Source organism: Rhinopithecus roxellana, chromosome 3, assembly GCF_007565055.1.
Source record: "Rhinopithecus roxellana isolate Shanxi Qingling chromosome 3, ASM756505v1, whole genome shotgun sequence".
Lineage (NCBI taxonomy): Eukaryota > Metazoa > Chordata > Mammalia > Primates > Cercopithecidae > Rhinopithecus > Rhinopithecus roxellana.
The window spans coordinates 36,547,357-36,563,976 of record NC_044551.1 but is presented as its reverse complement, the minus strand read 5'-3'; the positions used below and the strand labels follow the sequence as shown (position 1 = coordinate 36,563,976).

Here is a 16,620-nt window from a genome sequence, read left to right as displayed (position 1 = left end):
TTTTAGTAGAGATGGGGTTCACCATGTTGGCCAGGCTGGTCTCAAACTCCTGACCTCAAGTGATCCACCCACCTCAGCCTCCCAAAGTGCTGGGATTACAAGCGTGATCCACTGTGCTCGGCCTTTTTTTTTTTTTGTAGAGACAGGGTCTCACTTTGTTGCCCAGGCTGGTGGTAAACTCCTGGGCCAAGTGATCCTCCTGCTTCAGCTTCCCAAAGTGCTGGGATTATAGGCACGAGCCACTGTTCCTAGCCAGCAGGGTTATTTTTCATTCCATCTTGCACGTGCCTCAGTACTTACCACTGGCTCTGAGAACTGGAGAGGGGCTGCTCTGCTTCTACTTCCAGTTCATTCTTATCAGGACCATTTGCTGTGGATTTACAGAGTTGACTCCTCTGGTGCTGGCGGATCATTTCTGCCAAGGTCTCTTGGACTTCAGCAACAGTTCTCTGTGAGTTTTGGAGACTGGCATGCTTTTCTGAAAAGAGCTCCTTAAAAGTACTCAGTATTCGCTCACCTTCTTCTGTGAGTCTCAAGTCTAGTTCCGAGGGTCTGTTTGGCTCTGGCTGAGAAGTTTCAGGGTCAGTTTCTTCAGTGCTGGCAGCGTCTAACTGCTGGCTTGGCTCAACAGAGAGTGTTCTGTGACCAGTCCTTACCCAGACACTGGAATTTGGGCAAGGCCTAGAGAGAGACCACCAGAATTCATACAGACGCCCATAAAGAAAAAAGGCCTCCAAACTTTTGAAAGCTGGCATGGCAGGGGATTGACGGTCACCCAATTTGTCTCTTAGGTGGTCACAGCCTAGGAAAAGAGAAGATACTGGGTCATGCATTTCTCTAGTTGCCAGAAATCTGGCTTCCTGCCCTTATGTTCTATTTCTTACCACCCAAGAAGCAGACCCCAGGAAAAAGGACAACAGTGTGATCCACGGGGCCACATGCCTTTCCACCAAGAGCCAACTGGAGGCTAAACATTTCCTGGCTTGGGACAAGCCATTACTACATCCTAGGAGTCATTCAAAGCATGATAGAGTCCATTTGTCCTACTGAAGGCTCTGGGGCCACAATGACTGAGGTAAGATCACACTGTCTCGCTGAAAAATCACAATGATTTAGTTCAGTGACTATGCAGCCCAAGGAATGTCAATCTTTTTGCTGTTCTTACTAACATGTAACTACATTCCTATGTCTCTCTCCCTTAAACTGTGTGGAAAGTGGACAGGAGGCAGTAAGAGGGTAGGGCCAGGTAAAGGAAAGAGTATAGTTATTCTTAAAAGCTTGGGTAAGAGAATCCAAACTTTCTACTGAAATGACACAGCTGGCCAATCTCCATCTTTTAAGAATTTTGGTACTCCCAGTGCCACACCACTAGTGGTAGTGATGTTGTCCACTAAAGGGTGTGCCTCAGGCAGCGGGGAGTCATTTACCGTCAGGGAGAAAAGCTGAGTACACTTCCTGCATGATGGTGAAGCTCCCTGAGTCATAGCTCCGGACCACTGCCTGAAGGAGCGCCTGCACAGCCTCGTCCCAGGAGGCCATCTGCTGGCTCAGCACTGCCAGGGTCAAGTCATGGCAAATGTGAAGCAGGAGCTGGAGAGAGAAGCCAGAGTCTGAGGTAAACATCCTCCCATGGTAGGCACAGAGGATGCCACCAAACTGTTCCTGTGAACCGCATTTGGAAACAAGTACACACAATTCACACTTAAGAAAGTTCCTCTTGTCTCCGCCACCCATTTTTGCTTCCCCCATCAGAAACTCTCATGTCTAGCTGCATAGCAACACCTACGTCCCGGTGTTAAAGTCTGTTCACACTGAGAAAACACCTTTACATTTGCATTTAATTAAAACAAAAAGTGAGTTTCTGGAACTAAAAGCTGTAATCAAAAACACAATAAAGGCTGGGCGCAGTTGCTCACACCTGTAATCCCAGAACTTTGGGAGGCTGAGGTGGGTGGATCACCGGAGGTCAGGCGTTCAAAGACTAGCCTGGCTAACACGGTGAAACCCCATCTAAAAAAATCCAAAAATTAGCTGGGCGTGGTGGTGCAAGGCTGTAATCCCAGCTACTCAGGAGGCTGAGGTGGAAGAACCGCTTGAACTGGAGAGGTGGAGGTTGCAGTGAGCCCAGTTTGTGCCACTGCACCCCAGCCTGGGTGACAGAGTGAGACTGCCTCAAAAAAAAAAAAAAAAAAAAAAAACAACCCAAAACAAAATAAAACAAAGCTTGGAGTACAACTAAGAAAAATGTGCTCAATTTTAAGTATGTAGCTTGATAAGTTCTGAGAAGCATATGTAGCTCCATAACTACCAGCAAAATCAAGACAGAACATTTTCATCAACTGAAGATACGCCCTCCGGCTCCTGTGCAGGCCATCTCCTGGCCCACCCCACTGGCAACCACTGCACTGGTTGTTTTGTCACTTTAATTTTTTCTTTTCTAGAATTCACATAAATGGAACCACAGAGTATATGGTCTTTTGTGTCTTTAATACTTTTGAGAGTCACCGATATTATTATTTTTGAGACGGAATCTCGCTGTCGCTCCGGCTGGAGTGCAGCGGCGCGATCTTGGCTACAAGCTCGGCCTCCTGGGATCACGCCATTCTCCTGCCTCAGTCTCCTGAGTAGCTGGGACTACAGGCGCCCGCCACCACGCCCAGCTAACACCAATATTATCTGTGTGGCAGTAATTTGTTCCCTTTTTTTTTTTTTTTTTGAGGCAGAGTCTTGCTCAGTCACCTAGGTTGGAGTGCAGTGGTGCGATCTTGGCTCACTGCAAGCTCCGCCTCCCGGGTTCACACCATTCTCCTGCCTCAGCCTCCAGAGCAGCTGGGACTACAGGCGCCCGCCACCTCGCCCGACTAATTTTTTTGTATTTTTAGTAGAGATGGGGTTTCACCATGTTAGCCAGGATGGTCTCGATCTCCTGACCTCGTGATCCGCCCGCCTCGCCTCCCAAAGTGCTGGGATTATAGGCATGAGCCACTGCACCCAGCTGTCCCTTTTTACTTTTATCTTTTATTGACACAGGGTCTCATTCTCTTGCCCAGGCTGGAGTGCAGTGGTGCCATCTTGGCTCACTGCAGCCTCCGCTTCCCAGATTTGAACGATTCTCCTGCCTTAGCCACCCTAGTACCTGGGATTACAGGCTTGTGCTACCACACCCGGCTAATTTTTGTAAATTTTAGTAAAGACGGGGTTTCGTCATGTTGCCCAGTCTGGTCTCGAACTCCTGAGCTCAAGCGATCCACCTGCGTTGGCCTCCCAAAGTGCTGGGATTACAGGTGTGAGCCACCAAGCCTGGCCCTTTTTATTGTTACACAGTATAGTATTTCACTGCATAGACACAACACAGTTTGCATATCCATTCATCAGTTGATGGACATTTGGTTTGTTTCTAGTTTTTGGCTATTGTGTGCTAAGCTGCTGTAAACATTTGTGTACAAGTCTTTGTGTGGCCATCTGATTTCATTGTTTTAGTGGAATATCTAGGTAGTAGAACTGCTGGGACACAGGGCATTTGCATGTTTAACTTTATAAGAAACTGCCTGGCCGGGCGTGGTGGCTCACGCTTATAATCCCAGCACTTTGGGAGGCCGAGGCAGGTGGATCACCTGAGGTCAGAAGTTTAAGACCAGCCTGGCCAACATGGTGAAACCCTATCTCTACTAAAAATCTACAAAATAGGCCGGCTGCAGTGGTTCATGCCTATAATCCTAGCACTTTGAGAGGCCGAGGTGGGCAAATCACGAGGTCAGGAGTTCGAGACCAGCCTGGCCAACATGGTGAAACCCCATTTCTACTAAAAATACAAAAAATTAGCCAGGTATGGTGGCAGGTGCCTGTAATCCCAGCTACTCGGGAGGCTGAGGCAGGAGAATCGTTTGAACCTGGGAGGCGGAGGCTGCAGTGAGCCAAGATCATGCCACTGCACTCCAGCCCGGGTGACAGAGTGAGACTCCATCTAAAAAAAAAAAAAAAAAAAAAGTAAAAATCTAAAAAATATTAGCTGGATGTGGTGACGCATGCCTATAATCCCAGTTACTTGGAAGGCTGAGGCAGGAGAATCACTTGAACCTGGGAGACAGAGGTTGCAGTGAGCAGAGATCGTGCCATTGTACTCCAGCCTGAGCAATAAGAGCGAAATTCTGCCTCATAAAAAAAAAAAAAGAAAAAAAAAAAAAAAGAAACTGTCCAACTGTTTTTCAAAGTATATACCATTTGAGAAGTCTTGTTCCTCATAAATATCATAATGTTCCCTCATTTTGAAATGAGGGAAAGAACTATGCCAGGCACAGTGGCTCTTGCCTGTAATCCCAGTACTTAGGGAGGCTGAGGCAGGAGGATGACTTGAGGAGTTTGAGACCAGCCTGGATAACAGTGAGACCCAGTTTCTACAAAACAAAACTAAAAAAGAAGTAGGTATATTCACAAAACAGACACAGCAGTTAAAATAAATCAACTGACCTCTTTTTATTACCATGGATAGATTTTACAAACAACGGCCTCTGAAATAAGCAAACTGCAAAACAATACATGTGGCACTGACACAGGAGTTGCCTGTTGTGAGCTGGGAAGGAGTGAAGGGCTGAGGAGAGGAACAAGAAAGGACTTCAATTTTACCATACTGTTTTTATTTTATAAAGTCCTCAAATCAAAATACAAAATGAAACCAGAAAACCCTAACAAAGTAAAAATGACAAAATGTGAACATCTGTTAATTCTGGTTAATGGGTTATTACATTATTCTGCTTTTCTATATTTTTTAGACTTTTTTTTTTAGAAAACGAAATAGTGGCTGTGCGTGGTGGTGCACAACTGTAATCACAGCTCTTGGGAGTCTGAGGCAGGAGAATCGCTTGAACCCCATGTCCCAGCAGGTGGTGGTTGCAGTGAGCCAAGATCATGCCACTGCACTCCAGCTTGGGCGACAGGGCAAGACTCTGTCTCAAAACAAACAAATAATAATAATAATAAAAAAAAGAAACAATAAAAGGGAATACTGATCTAATACTAACTTTAAAGTTAAAGGGCTTTTATTGGTCTGAAGGGATCTTTCCAGGTGGTGTGGGCATGCTTTAGCCTTTTCTGAAACACAATCCGGTATTCTGCTTGTTTCCCTGTTACGGCAGACATGGAATTAAGGAAGTCTTACCACTGAGTGATAAATGTCAAAAGCTGGTACAGATGGCTTACCTGTTTGGCAGGCGTGTTATTTGTAGCAGATGGGTACTTGATGTTCTGCAGCTTCTGAAAGGCTTCCTGATACTGCTCAGGGGTGTCAACGCTGAAGATGCTCTTCCACACTGCAGTCACCCTCTCCACGAAAGGCCCTTCTGTGCCCGTGGTCCAAGTGTGGTAAGAGGAGGAGCTTTTGCCCTCTGAAAACCGCTTTTCCTCCAGATGCCTGGACAGTAGCTCCAGAAGGCAAAACACCAATCTCTGACCCTGGAACACAACAAGGAAGAGGAACTGTTACACAGGGACGGCATGCGGATGATCTCGAGAGCTCTTCTGAGTCCTTCGAAGTATTTCCCTTTGTATCTGCAGCAACCAAAGCACATTAGTGAGCTACCTGACCCTGTGAGTCATGCATGAAAAGGGACAAAAAGGGCGATCTGACAGACACTTCCCAGGTCCCTTTTGGGGAAAGTCTATCCTTGGAGCTCAAGAAACCATTTTTATGACACGGAATCCCAACTGTAGCCCCACCCACAATGATTTAAGCACACATAGACCAGCCACTTAAGGCCTGTAGCCTAGTTTGAGGAAAGATGGGCTGGGCTTATCAGGTTCTTTCTCCCTGACCAAACTTTGAACTCAGGAATAAAAGCATAATCGGCCAAAGCTGCTGGAATACACAAGCTTTGTAGATCCGAGAGCTGGGACAGGCATTAGGAGCCATGTCCAAATAGGTTTAACAGAGGAAATCGGCTGGGAGAGAAGAAAACAGAAGCACAGAGAAAAGGCCTAGAAAATTTATTTTCGTGTGGCCGGGCGTGGTGGCTCACGCCTGTAATCCCAGCACTTTGGGAGGCCGAGACGGGCGGATCACGAGGTCAGGAGATCGAGACCATCCTGGCTAACATGGTGAAACCCCGTCTGTACTAAAAAATACAAAAACTAGCAGGGTGAGGTGGCGGGCGCCTGTAGTCCCAGCTACTCCAGAGGCTGAGGCAGGAGAATGGCATAAACCTGGGAGGCAGAGCTTGCAGTGAGCTGAGATCCGGCCACTGCACTCCAGCCTGGGCAACAGAGCGAGACTCCGTCTCAAAAAAAAAAAAAAAGAAAGAAAATTTATTTTCACTACATTTTTAGTTGCCATGAGATTCCTTGTATACTCCTATAACAGTATCTTCTCAGTTAAGCTTGGAAGAGTCTTTGTTCCACAAAACCAAAATAGCCCTTATCAAAATATTTAGCATATGCTTATTAGGTTTTCTTGCTTTGTTAAGGATGCTGTTTAAGAGAAAAACTAAAATGCTAAACAGTCATTCTGGAAACTTTGATTGTGGATAAATTAAAATGTCTCTGGACACGGTCATTTTCTAAATAATGTTCAGCGGCATTATCTTTTAGGGTGTCCTACTGTCACCTCCATTTTTATTCTGCTGTTCCCAGAAAGCTACCTCCCCATGTACCATGTTCCTTGGGCTCTAAATATTCAGCTAAAAACCATCTTTAGGCTCTGTACTCTGCTAGGGAACGAAGAACTTAAAAAAACTCTTGTTAGTTGACTGGGCGCGGTGGCTCAAGCCTGTAATCCCAGCACTTTGGGAGGCCGAGACAGGCGGATCACGAGGTCAAGAGATCGAGACCATCCTGGCTAACACGGTGAAACCCTGTCTCTACTTAAAAAAAAATACAAAAAAACCAGCCGGGCGAGGTGGCGGGCGCCTGTAGTCCAGCTACTTGGGAGGCTGAGGCAGGAGAAGGCCGTAAACCCGGGAGGCGGAACTTGCAGTGAGCCGAGATCCGGCCACTGCACTCCAGCCTGCGCGACAGAGTGAGACTCCGTTTCAAAAAAACAAAAACAAACAAACAAAAAACAACCTCTGGTTAGTATCTGACAAAGTTATCTAAAATGAATCAAATGTTTACATGTTTTAGAAACTAGGTAAGTGCCAATCCTGTAATCTGTTTTGATGTGTCAAAAAGGCAGTGGTATGTTACTCATTTTTAACCAGATGGGAACCAAAAAAATTAAAGAAATAAGACATTTCTATTTTCTCACACTTTTCTCTTTTTTATTCTGAAGAGTCTCACTCTGTCACCTAGGCTGCACTGCAGTGACACAATCAGTTCATTGCAACCTCTGTCTCCTGGGTTCAAGCAATTCTCCTGTCTCAGTCTCCCAAGTAGCCAGATTACAGATGTGTACCACCACGCCTGGCTAATTTTTGTAATTTTAGTAGAGACGAGATTTTGCCATGTTGGCCAGGCTGGTCTCGAACTCCTAACCTCAAGTGATCTGCTGCATCCGGCCCAGTTTTTTCCATAGCTTACAGTTAAGAGGGGCGTTTACAGGTAGAGTTCCATGATTTCTGTTAGAGGCCAACCATTCCCTCTTCAAGGAAGACCTTTTGATGTTTGCTGATAACATCAATGAAGAAACCCTAGACTGCTAACCCAAGGCCTGGGCTGACTAAAGTCTGTTCACAGGTGTTTTTTTTTTTTTTTTTTTTTTTGAGACAGAGTCCCATTATGTCGCTTAGGCTGGATCTCGGCTCACTGCAACCTCCGCCTTCCGGGTTCAAGTGATTCTCCTGCCTTAGCCTCCCGAGCAGCTAGGATTACAGAAGTGTGCCACCACGCCCGGCTGATTTTTGTATTTTTAGTTGAAACGGGGGTTTCACCATGTTGTCCAGGCTGGGCTCGAACTCCTGACCTCAAGTGATCTGCCCGCTTCAGCCTCCCAAAGTGCTGGGATTACAAGTGTGAGCCACTGTACCCGGCTCACAGGTGTTTTGTACAAACAGATAAGCAATGGGAATTACTGTGAATGACCATATTATCTCTTACTCTGAATATGGCAACTAACAAGTCACAGTACCTCAGTGAGATAGCATGGCCAGGGCTTGCTGGGCCTGCCAAATTGGCACAGCTTGTGCAACTGGGTTAACAACTCAGATCTGACTAGAAGAGGATTTGTGACACTTCCCTCTTGTATACTAGGAGATGAAATAACAGACTGACCTGTAGACTTTCATGCAGCTGCAGGGCTTCCTGGGCTCCCACCCAGTTGTTGGCCAGAAGCAGCTCTTGGGCACATCTGAGAGCCAGGGAAGCAGACAACTCATCCTCTCCTATGATGGCAGCCAACTCTGCAGCCGTTGTAAGTGATGCTGCATCCCCCTTTTTGGCCAAAACTTTGGCTGCATCATAAGCACAAGTGGCCCCTAAATAGCTATAATATGAATAAGAATGTGAAGAAAAGGTCATAAACAGATCTTTTATTCCCACTCCTAGAGGATGGAATCATTTCTTTCTATCCACTTTGCTGCATGTGCCTTCCTGTGGTCCCAGGTATGTCACTGCCCCGGTTGTTCCCGTGAAGGCTGAGGCCAGCACAATTCAGCAGAGTGTATGAGAAACAATATCATATAGGTTAAGGACATAAGGAAAATGAGAGGGAATGACTCCTCTGTTTGGGTTCAATCCAGCATGGGTTGAGGTTCCTTTACTTGATGTTATAAGAGACCATTAGAAAAATGCATAATTTCTGAATCTGCTACTGAGGTTTTTCTTGAATAGTTATAGTGATTTACATAAATAAATCAGGAGGTAGTTCTTGATGAGTCTTATGAAACTAAGTTGAATTTACATATCTTTTAACTAATTTCTCGCTGCTTTACCTCCAGCTCTAAACTTGTCACTTGTATTCCTATCCTCCCCTTTCTGGCAGAAGCTCTTCTACGTTGGATGCATCCCTCCACTCCTCAGGCTTACCATTTGGCTGCGACAGCATAATGGCCATCTCTTTCTAGGACGGTTCCCCAGCTGAGGTACAAGTCCTTCAGGACTGGGTCCTCTGGGCGCAGCCGGGCCTTGGCAACTGCAATAGCTTCCCTAAAGGCAAGAATAGATACATTAGCCAATCTGAAAAGGCTCCTCTGTGTATGGCCCTAGGAGGGGCTGTAAGACAGGACAAATTGTCCCTTTTGCGTTGTCTTATTGTTCCAACTTCCTTTAAAAAACTGCACTTGCATTATATAGACAAATTAGAAACAAACCCTTCATTCGTTTCTTCACTTAGATCAGCAGTTCTTTTTTTTGTTTTTGTTGTTTTTTTTTTTTGAGACGGAGTCTTGCTCTGTCGTCCAGGCTGGAGTGCAGTGGCCGGATCTCAGCTCACTGCAAGCTCCGCCTCCCGGGTTTATGCCATTCTCCTGCCTCAGCCTCCCAAGTAGCTGGGACTACAGGGGCCCGCCACCTCGCCCGGCTAGATTTTTTTGTTATTTTTTTAGTAGAGACGGGGTTTCACCTGGTTAGCCAGGATGGTCTCGATCTCTTGACCTCGTGATCCACCCGTCTCGGCCTCCCAAAGTGCTGGGATTACAGGCTTGAGCCACCGCGCCCGGCCTAGATCAGCAGTTCTTAAATTTGTGGTCTGTGGATTCCTAGGGGGTCCTCAAGAACCTTTCAGATGGTTCATGAGGTTAAAACTATTTTTGTAACAATGCTAAGAGTCAGTTATGTGCTTTTTTATTAAAAAAAAAAAAAAAAAACTGTGTTGACATTTGCACTGATTGTGCAAAAGCAATGGTTGGTAAATTCTGGCATCTAAGAAAGAAGGCAGTGGCTCTTACAGTGGGAAAAAAGGAAGAATGCCCTTAATGAAGCAGTACAAATTATGAATTTTACTAAATCCCTCAAGTCCAAAACACTTTAATATTCTGTGTGACAAATGAGAAGAACATTTTGTGTTCTCTGCTGCATTCCAAAGTAGGATGGTTGCCTCTAGGAAACACCTGTATGAACAAATTACAAGCTAAACTGGCTGCTTTTTTCATAGAACCTTTCTTCTAAAAAAAAAAAAAAATGACTAACCACTTCATTAAAAACAATCAACAGTATTTGTTACTAATGATAAAATGTGAGTTTTCTAGCAAAAATTAGAATTTTAGAAAACTTGTACCTACCACTTGTGTGCTTGACAGTTTCCCATAAGTTAGAATTTTCTGATGAGACTGACGGTGATAGTAAGGAATGTGATATTTTTGGGTATTTTATAATAAGATATGTTAACATTTGGATCTGTACAACTCAGTAAACAAATATTTTTCAAATGACATACAACTGCTGAGTTGTAGCCAACATAAAGTTGTAGCTGGGGAAAAAAGTGATTTATTGAAGTGATCTAAACAGAGCAATACTTTGAAAGTATTTTGGGATTTCCACTTCCAGCCATGATGGAATAACTGGGACCAGACCTACCTTCCTGCCATAAAACTAAAATACTGGACAAAATGTCTGAAACAACTGTTTTCAGACACTGGGTAACAGGCAGCACAGGACAGTAATCCCTAAGAGAACAGAAATTAACGATGGGAGCCCTATCTTGGCACGGGCTTTCTGCCCAAAGCCATTTTCCTAAAGAAAACCCAAGCAAAACCTCAGCAGTCTCTGAGTTGAGAAGAGGAAACAATGGAAATCTGAGGGGCAGGATACTAGGGAGGAGGAAGTTGTCCAGAGAAAGACATCCAATTGAGTCTTTGGCTAAATTCAAAGCCACGTATGTAAAGGAAACTCCGTAAGTCTAAACAAAGAATGACAAGGTAACTGTAAGCTGAACAATTACCAGAGCTTACTCAGGACCTGGAGACATCTGAGTTTTGACTTGTTGAATGCATAAGGCATTCAATAAAGATATCAGAATGTAGGAGGTCTGAACTAATTCTAGAATATAATAAACTTGCCCTAACAAAGTTTAAAAACAAGCCATGAAAAGATCAAGCTGATATACAACTTTACTACTTGCCAAAACAAAGTTCAACACTTTCTAAAGGAAGACAACAAAACCAAAGCAGGGTAGGACAAAAAGAAAATCTTGGCTAAGCATGGTGGCTCATGCCTGTAATTCCAGCATTTTGGGAGGCTGAGGCAGGAGGATCGCTTGAGCCCAGGAGTTGGAAATCAGCTTAGACAACACAGCAAGACTCTGTCTCTACAAAAAGCTAAAAAAATAGCTGGATGTGGTGGCACGCACTTCCTGAGTAGTCCCAGTTACTCAGGGGGCTGAGGCAGGAGGACTGTTTCTTCTATTTATGTTACTTTAACAATAGAGAAGTTTAGATTATTTTCACATTATGTCCAAGTATTATCCCAACTCTAGGACCACACATACCTGTAAAAATGGTTTGACTTGAGCAGCTCCACAGCTTCATACACTTTGTGGATGGAAAGTAGGTGAGAAGCAGCCTTGACATACTGATCCTGAAAACACAGCTGTTTGGCAAAAGCTTCCACAGCCCATAGCCACACATGGTAGCCAGCTGAAAAAATAAAAGATGGTGGTTAAAAAAACAGTTGAAGAAAAAGTAAAAACAAAACCCAGTATATTTGGGTTGAAAAGCCTTGTTTTCAGTCAATGCATTCAGCAGAACATTTAGATACCAATTCAGCCACCATTACGGATGATCTGCTTCATCTACACATTCTGAAACATCAACTGTTTGATTATATAACACAAACAAAACAGTACAAAGTTGAAAAGATACAGAAAGGAATGTGTGAGCACAGTTAGATAAATTCCTATAATTAGAATTGACGAACCGAAGGTAACATGCTTATGTGCTTTTTTTTTTCTTCTCTCTTTCCTTTTATTGTTTTTTGAGACAGGGTCTCGCTCTGTGGCTCAGGCTGGAGCGCAGTAGCACAATCATGGCTCACTGCAGCCTCAACCTCCCTGGGCTCAGGTGATCCTCCCACCACAGCCTCCCGAGTAGCTGGGACTACAGGTACATGCCACCATGCCCAGATAATTTTTTAATTTTTTGTAGAGATGGGGTTTTGCCATGTTGCCTAGGCTGGTCTCAAACTCCTGGGATCCAGCGGCCTGCCCACCTCGGCCTCCCGAAATGCTGGTATTATAGGCATGAATCACCACACCCACCTTTTTTTTTCTTTTTTAAAGAGACAAGGTCTCATAATGTTGCCCAGGCTACAGTACAGTGGCTATTCACAGGCACAATTAACAGTGCCCTATAGGTCTGAACGCCTAGCCTTAAGCAATCCTCCTGCCTCAGCCTCCAGAGCAGCTGGGGACTACAGACTTGTGCCATTGTACCTTTAAAATGTACTAGACATGGCCAAATTGTCCTTCAAGAAGTTCTCAACAATTATGCTTTTGCCATTAAAGTGTCAGTGACCTGCTCTTTCTCACAGGGGATGGGTTGGATTTATGAGTTTGTCTACTGCTGCAAACAGGATTAGCATTGTATCTATTTGTAAGTGATTTCAAGCTTAAGACTGGTACTGCCAAGAGCCATCTTTAGTGGACGTATCCCAGAGATGATAGAGCTTTTACTGAAAAGAACGAACACAAAAACCATACCCGCTGGTGCCATAGCCACAAGGTTGTCTGTCAGCTCCCCTCTTTCTGCTGCGGTTTGGAGAACACCTTTGAGATCTCCTTTCCAAAGCATAAGCTGGTGAAATAACTCAGGGTGGCCATTTTCTAAGTGACCTTTTCCTGTTTGAAAGAGAGATAAAGTTTGGAAGGTGTTTCAGAAACATCTATTACTGACTTGTAGAAAAAGAAACGCGCCGGGTGCAGTGGCTCACCCCTGTAATCCTAGCACTTTGGGAGGCCGAGACGGGCGGATCACGAGGTCAGGAGATCGAGACCATCCTGACTAACATGGTGAAACCCCGTCTCTACTAAAAATACAAAAATTAGCCAGGTGTGGTGGCGGGCGCCTGTAGTCCCAGCTACACGGGAGGCTGAGGCAGGAGAATGGTGTGAACCTGGGAGGCGGAGCTTGCAGTGAGTGGAGATCGTGCCACTGCACTCCAGCCTGGGCAACAGAGCAAGACTCCGTCTCAAAAAAAAAAGAAAAAGAAAGGCAAGATAGAAGAGAAAGTGAGCTCCTAAAATATGCAGTCATTCTCTGATGGGTGTCACCTACCAGAGTGATTACAATAGGATCTGAAGCCCACTCGGTCACTGTCCACTCACCCACCTTCACATGTACTCAGAGTGAATGCTGTATGTTTAGGATCCTATGATGATGCAAAGGACGTATCAATATGTAAGTCAGTGAGCTCAAAACCTAGTTGGCTGACAGGTAAAACTAACCATTATAATATCACAGGATGGCAGCCATCAAAGAGGTGCACACAAAATGTTAGGAAAGTATAAAGATGGATGGGATTACGTTGACTGGATTTGCCTCACCTTCAATGTCAATCATTCTGTACAGGGTAGCCCTGTCTGTGAAAAGCCCCAGATGAAATCTTTCCTCAAGATCAGCAGACACATTTTCATTCGGTTCTGTTAATTTAAAAAGGCAAAAAAAATCAGATGAAGTCATTACATTGGTTATAGTTTTCTGTCCAACAACTTCCGAATATATGTTTGGAACACCCACTTCAGACACTGAGAGAATCAGACTCTAACAGACACTCCTGCAGTTACAAAGGGAGCAAAACACAAAAACACTTAAAATGTTAAAAGTGAACCCAAAATCAGCACATATTTAAGTGCAGTAAAAAACAAGCAAAACAATATTAATAAGTAAAAGAAAGTCCTTAATATTCACTGGGACTTACCACAAGGGGATTCAATATTAATCCTTTGCTTAAAAAAAAAGTCAACTGAGTAATTTTCCAGTAAGGAAAATAATGTGAAACTAGAAGGTTAACTATGTAAGTTATAGGAAGTCATCACAAAGCTCCAAAGAGAAGGCTATGTATATAATAAAAGCATAAAACACCTCCATCAAGACAAGAAACTGATAATAGTTTGATTATGTAATACAGACAAAACAGTACAAAATTCAAAAGAAAGAAAGAAATGGAAGCCCAGGATAGTGACCACACTTGTTAGGGTAGGGGGAGACAGTAACTGGGAGGGAGGATGGTCCTCCATTCCCGGGGAGGAGAAACAGAGGACTGGGAGGAAGATTTACTTTGAAAAAAAAATTTAAAAACAATTTTTTAAGAAAAATAGAGACAGGGTCTCACTATGTTGCCCAGGCTGGCCTTGAACTGAGCTCAAGTGATCCTTCTGCTTCAGCCCCTTAAGCATCTGGGACAACAGGCACGCACCACTGTGCCCGGCGAGATTTACTTTCTTTTTATACTGTTTCCATTTCATTTTATTATGTGCATCCCTTTTCCACATGTAAACTTCAAATTAAAAAAATAAAGTTATTAAAATATCAAAATAGTGGACATCAAATGAAGACTTTGAAAAACAAAAATAAAAAAACCCTTCAAAACAAAACTTCCATCAAAAGCTTTAAGAAACTGCCATATTATGGGCATATTTCCAATAAGAAAAAATTTTTTTTCTCCATAAGGATACTGTTCAATGGGGAAAAATAGTTGAAGGAATTTATTCATGCTGAGATATTTAGGCCAACATACCAATTCTGGCACACAGATGGCTGGGAGGAAGTAGATTTAGAATAAAAGCAGAGCACTACATCTGAAAGGCATGGCCGTGCTGACAGTGGACCACAATGGGGAGTTTGGCAGCAGGGTGTAGGGGTGTAGGGATGTGGAGGGAAGGGAAGGCTGGAGAACATAAAAATACAGAAAACAACTTTAGACATTTCTTTGGGCATTCATTCAATAGCTAAGTAAACATCCCTTATATGTCAGTCCCAGAAGACTATGGATGGGCCAAGGCAGTACATTTTTGTACCTTTGGAGTGCTTTGCAGTTGCTAGTACCAAACAGTCCTGATGAAGCTCCTCTTTGGATCTGTGGTCCAGGCTTGTACTCAGGGGAAGCAAGGAACGAGCTTTTCTCTTCTTGATTAAGGCTTCTGAAATGTAATAAAAGTACACACTATCTGAAGGAGAGCTGATCAGAAACATAAAACGGAATGCCTATTGTGTGAATGTAACCTACTGGCAGGATGACGCCACAGGCACAGAAAGTTCCTCCTCCTAATAAAGAAGCTTTCAAAATAAATTTGCTGGGGGCATTGTTCACAATACACACAAAAATGCTCTTGCTAACATTTATGATGTAATATCAACAACTGCAAAACATTTCAGCAAGTGCTAAAAAAAATTCAAAAGCATGACCCAAAATGGAAGACTGGGTACAGTGGCTCACGCCTGTAATCCCAGCACTTTGGGAGGCTGAGGTGGGCAGATCACTTGAGGCCAGGAGTTCCAGACCAGCCTGGCCAACATGACGAATCCTCACTTCTACAAAAATTAGCTGGGCGTGGTGGCAGGTGCCTGTAATCCCAGCTACTCAGGAGGCTGAGGCAGGAGGATCGCTTGAGCCCAGGAGGTGGAGTTCATAGTGAGTCGAGAGTGCGCCACTGCACTCTAGCCTGGGCGACTGGAGTGAAAATCTGTCTCAAACAAAAAACAAACAAAAAACCCATAATCAGAAAACCCACAAATATTTTGAACCTAAAAAAACAAACAAGAAACCACACTGTTTTTTGACAGTTGCATGTAATATTTTGGGCTGCTTTAATAAAATACTGTATTGTAATTACTAGATACCAACCTGGCTTCTCTTTTGGTGGCTCCTTTTTCAGTAAAATGACTTTGTTATTAATGGTGACTTTTGACTTTTCAAAGCCTGAGGAAACCGGAGTGCAGATAACTGGTTCTCTAGAAACTACATCATGGGGGAAAAAGGAAAAAAAAAGTTGAAGATAAAAATAATACAGAATTTCAATTCTTTTTAAAAATTAAGAACCATTCCAAGCTCAGCAATACAATCAATTCATCTATTACTAAAACTTTTAAGATAAAATACATTGGAAGGGAAGTAGGGATAGTTTTCCCTTTCCCATCTCCCAAACTAGCTGTTTTCAGGAATCTGTATGTCTATTACTTTGTATTTTTTTTTTTGAGACGAAGTCTCACTCTGTCACCCAGGCTAGAACTCAGTGGTGCGATCTCGGCTCACTGCAAGCTCTGCCTCCTAGGTCCAAGCAATTCTCCTGCCTGAGCCTCGTCAGTAGCTGGGATTACAGGCACAAGCCACCATACCCGGCCAATTTTTGTATTTTTAGTAGAGACGGGGTTTTGCCATGTTGGCCAGGGTGGTCTCAAACTCCTGACCTCAGGTGATCCACCCGCCTCAGCCTCCCGAAGTGTTAGGATTACAAGCGTGAGCCATTGCTCCCGGCTTATTTTGAACGGTTTTTTTTTTTTTTTTTTGGGTTAGAGATAAGGTATAACTCTGTTGCCCAGGCTGGAGTGTAGTGGTGTGATCACAGTTACTGAGGCCTTAACCTCCTGGGCTCAGGTGACCCTCCCCTCCTCAGTTTCCCAGAGTGGCTAGGACTATAGGCATAAGTCATTATCTTGGCGTTTTACATTTTGTGCAGAGATGGGGGTTCCCTATGCTGCGTAGGCTAGTCTCAAGCTCCTGGGCTGATGTGAGTCTCCTTCCTTGGCCTCCCACAGTGCTGGGATT

At 44.0% G+C, this 16,620-nt stretch overlaps 1 protein-coding gene across 3 annotated transcripts in view; it reads right to left on the bottom strand.

The window, feature by feature from the left end:
- The window catches only part of GEMIN5 (gem nuclear organelle associated protein 5), a 50,773-nt gene that overhangs the window by 3,068 nt on the left and 31,085 nt on the right, over positions 1 to 16,620 (bottom strand). For 2 of the 3 annotated variants that reach the window (XM_010360551.1, XM_030927711.1), the window contains exons 17-26: positions 15,700 to 15,813; positions 14,873 to 14,995; positions 13,400 to 13,495; positions 12,557 to 12,694; positions 11,348 to 11,495; positions 8,950 to 9,069; positions 8,197 to 8,407; positions 5,197 to 5,448; positions 1,428 to 1,590; positions 301 to 802 (exon numbers count right to left, since the gene is read on the bottom strand). In XM_010360551.1, coding sequence (XP_010358853.1) covers positions 301 to 802; positions 1,428 to 1,590; positions 5,197 to 5,448; positions 8,197 to 8,407; positions 8,950 to 9,069; positions 11,348 to 11,495; positions 12,557 to 12,694; positions 13,400 to 13,495; positions 14,873 to 14,995; positions 15,700 to 15,813 — 1,867 coding nt within the window. Of the gene's footprint in view, positions 1 to 300; positions 803 to 1,427; positions 1,591 to 4,467; positions 4,589 to 5,196; positions 5,449 to 8,196; positions 8,408 to 8,949; positions 9,070 to 11,347; positions 11,496 to 12,556; positions 12,695 to 13,399; positions 13,496 to 14,872; positions 14,996 to 15,699; positions 15,814 to 16,620 lie in introns of those variants that run through there. The other variant, XM_030927712.1, reaches the window with a different exon arrangement.